At 50.4% G+C, this 6,410-nt stretch overlaps 1 protein-coding gene across 1 annotated transcript; it reads right to left on the bottom strand.

The window, feature by feature from the left end:
* Nucleotides 1-1,446: 1,446 nt before the first annotated feature.
* Nucleotides 1,447-3,916, bottom strand: LOC309797332 (uncharacterized protein C2orf78-like; the record flags this gene model as incomplete). Its single annotated transcript, XM_082645931.1, has 4 exons — nt 1,447-2,245; nt 2,675-2,733; nt 3,120-3,320; nt 3,752-3,916. The coding sequence occupies 4 exons, from the start codon at nt 3,914-3,916 to the stop codon at nt 1,447-1,449; spliced, it is 1,224 nt and encodes a 407-aa protein (XP_082502057.1).
* Nucleotides 3,917-6,410: the final 2,494 nt, after the last annotated feature.

Here is a 6,410-nt window from a genome sequence, read left to right on the forward strand (position 1 = left end):
CAGGAGACTACTGGCACTCTGGACTGGAGCTGTCCCTGAAATGTCCCCAAGTTCGGGTGGTGGATTTCTCTCAAGTATCTGAATACTTCTGCTCCTGCAGGACTCGGGGAGTTCTTGAGTTTGTGTCACACAAAATGTCTGGATTGGAGGTCGCCATCCCAGGGAAGTTTTCATCACCAGGGAAGTCTCCATCCCTACAAAGGAGTCAAGGTAGAAGTCAGTCCCTCGTAAGTGAGATGCTCCCCCTAAACACCAACACAGCAATCATGTACCTTTCAAGGTCTATGATCGCTGTGTTGGTGTTTAGGGGCAAGATGGGCAAGGCATTTCTACTAACTCTTCTTAAGGATCATGGACAGTGTTCTATGCTACGAGATAAGTGGTGACTGTTGTAATTCTTACTGGTGATCATTTCCTGTCACTGATTCTTGGTTTTTTTTGTATTTCACAGGATTGTTATAAGTCAATTAAAAAATGAGTCTTATTTTTCAAAAATGAAATGTTTTACAAAGCCTAGCATTCTCATGTAGAGTCCGTTCAATTCTCCCCACTTTCCTGAGAGGCTAAGAACACTTCACACCATGAACTAGGAGAGGGAGTAGAGCCCTTCCTGATGAAATAGATAAACAAAGACAGAGTCTTAGCCTGCTTGCTCTGGACAGGATCTCGGACCCTAAGGTCTTAAATCCTGGTATATATTAAGGAAGTGAGGACAGTTAAACTGGCACTATCATAACAAGAGTTCTGAAACACCTTCCAAAGAGACTCTAGCAGTAGATTAGGGAAGGGAGAGATACAGTGTCGTAGTACAGGGGGAATGATCGGCTACAGCAGTGAAAATTGTGGTACCTATTGGTATGCTCTTGGGGTTCTTGTACATGTAGCATAGATGACCTTTACAGTGTCCCTCCCACCTTCCCACCTGCATTAGGTGTTCTTTTTTAAAAATTTATACTCATTTATTTATTTTATGAACTTATTTATTCTATGTATGTATTTTTCTGGCTGCAATGGGTCTTCATTGCTGTGCACGAGCTTTGTCTAGTTGCGGCTTGTGGGGGGTACTCTTGGTTGCAGTGTGCAGGCTTCTCAGTGTAGCGGCTTCTCTTGATGTGCAGCATCGGCTCTAGGCACGTGGGCTTCAGTAGTTGTGGCTCACGGGCTCTAGAATGCAGGCTCAGTAGTTGTGAGACATGGGCTTAATTGCTCCACGGCATGTGTTATCTTCCCAGCCCAGGGCTCGAACCCGTGTCCCCTGCATTGGCAGGCGGATTCTTAACCACTGCACCACCAGGGAAGCCCTAGGTGCTCTTATGTAGAATCTAAAAACAGAGAGTCCTGAGCGAAGGTGGTGGTTATTAAGGGCTCAGGATCTAAATTCTACCTGTCTATACACCACTTCCCAGCTGTAGATTTGACCCCATTTTTGAATGCTGACCTCATTGTTCAACTTTCTTGCTGTTTGTACTCACCTGGAAAACTTGTTTCTGTGATGCGGTGAGCAGACACAGGGTAGTAGATTCCAGAGGTGGAAGCTGGTGGTAAGATATTGGTGGGCTGAATCTCCTTTAGTACCATTACCATTTCTGGTTGCACAGAGGCCCTACTTCCTGTGTATGACACAGAGCCATAGGACTGCAGGCAGGAGCCAAGTTCTCCATACAGTAAAGACCCCAGTGTGCCGTGGTTATAGTAAGATACCTGGCTTCCTTCCTGGTAGGGAAGTGACAGTTTATGTCCCTGATTTGGAATCTGAGATGGCGTTCCCTGAGCAAGGCTGGCAGAAAGTGATGGATATAGAGGGGCCATGTTATTGGTGTCTGCAGTTTTATCATACTGGGCTGCCATAAGCATGGAGGAAGCAGCTGTGTGCTGGTCAGTGAGTGCCAGAGTAAAGTCTCCAAGTGAAGAAGAATGCTTTTCAGTGCTTCCTGTGATGCCCCACTCAGAAACACCTGGATAGGAAGCAGCTGAAGTGGAGATCTGGCTCTGGTCAGTAACTCCAGATAACATAGTTGTGCTAGAATGTTGGGGAAGGTAGGCACTACCCATGTGTGTCTGGAAAGAGGTGGCCGTAGCTGATGCCGAACTGACGGCAGGAGCAGAGACTCTGGAGAAGTTGCAGACACTTGCTGTTAGGGAAGCTGCATTGCTCACCACAGGAAGAGAGTGCTGCAGAGAATTCAGAGTTCCAAGTACAGATGGATTTTGGCAATTTTCTGTAAGAACAAGGGGGTGACGAAAAAATCAGGGAGATTGATAAATTCTCACTATGTTTGAGGAAGGTTCTTGCTTTCAGGACACCTCTACTGTCAATACTTACTGAGAATCCAAAAATCAGACAGTTATGATGGTTGTAAGGACTGAGCAGTTTTACACTCTTCTGTATTAACTGCCTGTGCTCCCATCTTGGGCACAGATGGGCAGAAGACCCAAGTGGTATGGTTCAGACATTGTTCTCTAGGATGGAAGCAACCTTCTCCCTGCCCTATCTTTCCCTTCAGCCTGCACTAGTATTGACTTCTATGCTGTTTCCTAGACTGGAAGCATTTTAGAACTAGGAGGGCCTTAGAGAACTTCTATTTTCACAGTCTCACTTCATGAGGAAGGAAACGGAGGCTCAGAGAGGTCAGGTTGACTTGTTCAAGTTCTCTCATTATGTTAGTATCCTTACCAGGTTTCAGAACCTAAGTATCCTGACTTCCTTGCCAGGACGCTGCTCTGAGCATGACACTGCCAGAAAGCAGGAGAAATAGAACTTATAATATAGGCGTTTTCTTTGTCCGTTAGAAAACAGTACGGCTATTAATTACCCTTGTGATCTTCAGTGTCTCACTTTGCTTGTGCAGTTCCCACGCTCTTACCTAGAGTTCACATATAGCTCAGTCCAAGTGGTAAATTTAAAGAGTCATTTTTACCCTCTTCAAGCCTGGTTTCTCATCCTACCTCAAAAGGATTACCCGAAAGTGAATTTCTGACGTGCTTTTGGAAAGAAACAAGCGATCTGATTCCTTCAGATTGCTCGTCTGTAAAGTGGTTATAGCACCACCACCAATAATAATGGGGACGTCCTCCTGCTTGGCCATCCCTTTCCCGCTCTCTCCCAGGGCCCTCAACACCGTCTGCTCTGTGCTGCAGCTTGGGACACAGCTGGGCGTCGTGGGCGGCACTGGCTGCCCCCGCGCCACACTGACAGTGACTGTGTCCACTGCGGACCCTGAGCTGCGGGACATCATGGAGGTGAGAGCACCCATCACCGCCTTCTTCCGATGGCCTCGCCTGCAGGTGGAGATACGGACCCCCAGAAAGGAGCGCAGGGCCTGCGGGATGGTAGAATGGGGTCTCAGAGACTCTGTGGCAAAGCGCAGATGCAGTCACGGGACACTTGTGGGCTGGCCTGCGAGTGGATAGCCGGCCATAGACAGCTGGGTGACCCGGGCCGGCCACGGGAAGTCGGTGGGCGTGGGGAGCGGGCTGGGGGCAGCCGAGCCCTCCTGGCAGGTGCTGGTCCCCCAGTGCCCGGGGCAGGGGTGAGCGGCTGGGCCTACCTAAGTAACTGCCTGTATAGAACTTGGGTGAGATTGGTCCTTGGAGAGAGAGCTGGGCCCTGAGCACTCTCCTTCAGCTGCCACATCGGCCAAAAGCGAAGTGCGCAGTGTTTGGGCTTTTGCTGGTATTTATAGCTCTGCAACCTGTGAGCGAACAATGGGCTTGCGTTTGCGGGACGCAATAGTTTAGGGAGGGGTGTCACATGTGCAGAGTACACGTCAGGCCCTGGGGCGCACAGGTGAGGATGCGAGCCTGGACCGTCTTGCGCTTCTGAATCTCCCGGGGTCTGACGGTTGGAGGTGTTTGCCTTGAGAGTGATGAGCTTCTTGGCAGGACAGCTGGCATTTCTGGGGTTCCTTATCTCCATCTGCAGGTGAGGCCATCAGAAGAAGGTGGTGATGGGTGCTCTCACCTCCATGATGTCCCGCAGCTCAGTGTCCGCAGTGGTCACAGTCTCTGTCAGTGTGGCGCGGGAGCAGCCAGTGCCGCCCACGACACCCAGCTGTGTCCCGAACTGCAGCACAGAGCAGTCGGTGTTGAGGGCCCTGGGAGAGAGCGGGAAAGGGATGGCCAGCAGGAGCAAGTCCCCACAGTCATAGGGGGGAACGACAACCAGAGAAGTGGCCCCGATGGCACCGGGGATGCACGACCTGCATTTAGGCCCCTGGGGGTCTCTTTCTTCGTGCCCAGACCTGGACCTCTGCAGAGAAACCTCCACGCCAAGAGGGCAGAAGACAGCTGCAACAGGACACTCCACAACACTTGTATGGTCTCTTGCCCCAAACGAAACGCCATCACGAGCTCATATAGCTCCACCCAAGGTTTCCTGCCCGTGAAGAGAATGAGGTGTCCCACCATACTGCAAGGGCTGCCCCAGAAGTCCTCAAAGAATAGGAGCGAGGAGGGCCCTCCATCACCCTCTGCAACTCCGGTGGTTTCCCAGAGAAAAAGCCAGGCTGACAAAGATGCAGAGGCAATAAGAGGGCAGAAACGGCCCTGGAGGGACTGCTCTCCCACACCTGACAGTCCCAGGCCCCGAAAACGCAGGTTTCCTCTGCTGCCGCACAGGCAAGGGGAGACTCTGAGGCTGCCCTCACCCCCTCAGCTGGGTTTCCGGGTCACCGACGAAGACCTAGACTCAGAGAAGGAAGCAGTGCTCCGTCGCATCAACAGTGCGCTGCGGGGTGAGACCTAGGCCATCGGGGGCCTGGGCGCCACGCAGCCTTCCTGTCCCTTCCCGCTGCCTGCTGCAGGGGCAGCTTCTCCGTAGAAAATGTTTCTTAGTTATTTCTATTTTAATACGATCATGGTACATTAAAATGTGTTAGTGCTTGCCTGTGAACACTAAGGTCACTTGATTTGTAATTTTCTAGATTGTTCTATATTTTTGTGACTAAAGGCATTACTTGGGGGAATTAAAAGAATATCTTGAAGCGATTTGGGCTTTTGATCTGCCACTAGTTCCTATTTAACCTTAATTCAGAGGTCGGATTCTTTGACCCAAGGAAACAGAATAGTATAAAAAGAAAGACTGTGAGTGTCAGATGGTGGCAGTGATTAAGTATAGCAAGAGATGCCTTTGCAAGTGACTGTGGGTCCCAGAAGACTCTCACTTAGCTGTGTGATCCTGGGCAAGTCACTTCACCTAAATCTCTGAATTATAGGGCTGTGGTGATGACTTAAAAGTGACTGGGCATGGTGGACACTCGGAAATCCTGGGTTCTCAATAAAGCCACTGCCCTGCTCCTTGGTCCTTTGGAATTACTATATTAGTAAAATTGATACTTGACAGTAATGTTAGCTTAAAGTTTATTTTGTCTATTTCATCTCAGCCTTTTGGCTAAGCCTTTTGCTTTACAGTGGTGTGTTAGTTTCTGCTGTAGAACAAAGTGAATCAGCTATACATATACATACATCCCCATATCCCCTCCCTCTTCGTCTCCCTCCCACCGTCCCTATCCCACCCCTCTAGGTGGTCACAGAGCACCCAGGTGATCTCCCTGTGCTGTGGAGGTGGTGGGGGTGATGGGGGTGATGGGGGGTCCAGGGCAGAGCCAGACTTCCCAGGGGCCCCTCCAGGAGGGTGGATCCATCCCTCCTGACCCTCAGCCCCGCCTCCTACCTGGTGAGGGGGTGGGATGTGGTGGGGTTGGGGGAGGAGGTTGGGAGGGTACTCATTGTTACTTAACAGGATTCAGTGATGCAGATGGGTGGAGCTGGGGGTGTCAGGAGCCAGCGCAATGCTAAGAAAGTGGGGGAGGAAGGCTGCAGGGAGATCGTGTAGATTTTACAGCCTATCCCAGGACCTCAAGTGCCTGGACAAGACCAGGTCCTTCTGGATGAGAATCATAAGAAGGGGGAAGGAGGGGATGGGGAAGAGCTACAAAGAGGAGCTCATGAATAAGAGAAAGAGAATTTAAAGAGGCAGAAAGAGGAATAAATCACATGTAGATTGTCGCTCTCTCTTTAGGAGTCTTCAAAATCCACCAAGTAATGCTCTGCATGGAGAATTGCCAGAATGGCGGTGGGGTGACCTTGGAAAAGGAAAGGGGAGGGTGGGGAGGGTCAGGGTCTAGGTGAGGACTCAGGGTCCTGCTGTGCCTGGTGGGATAAAGCCCGACCTTTGAACCTTTTCTGTCCCCATCTCTACGTTCTCGCCTAGGTCCTCCATCGTGTCACTTCGGCAATGTGGGGGTGGGTCTCTGATCTCCAACATCATTTCCCAGCCCTCAAACTCTATAACTGTGGCCAGAGATGAATGTCTGTGTCATCCTGTTTCTCCAAAAAGGCAGTCACTGTCCCCGTGTCACTGCATAAATTGCTTTCTATCTCTCCCCCTCCCTTCAGGACTTAACTTCCCT

This window comes from Mesoplodon mirus (genome assembly GCF_964341445.2).
Source record: "Mesoplodon mirus genome assembly, contig: HAP1_SCAFFOLD_247, whole genome shotgun sequence".
In the NCBI taxonomy this organism is placed as follows: Eukaryota; Metazoa; Chordata; class Mammalia; order Artiodactyla; family Ziphiidae; genus Mesoplodon; species Mesoplodon mirus.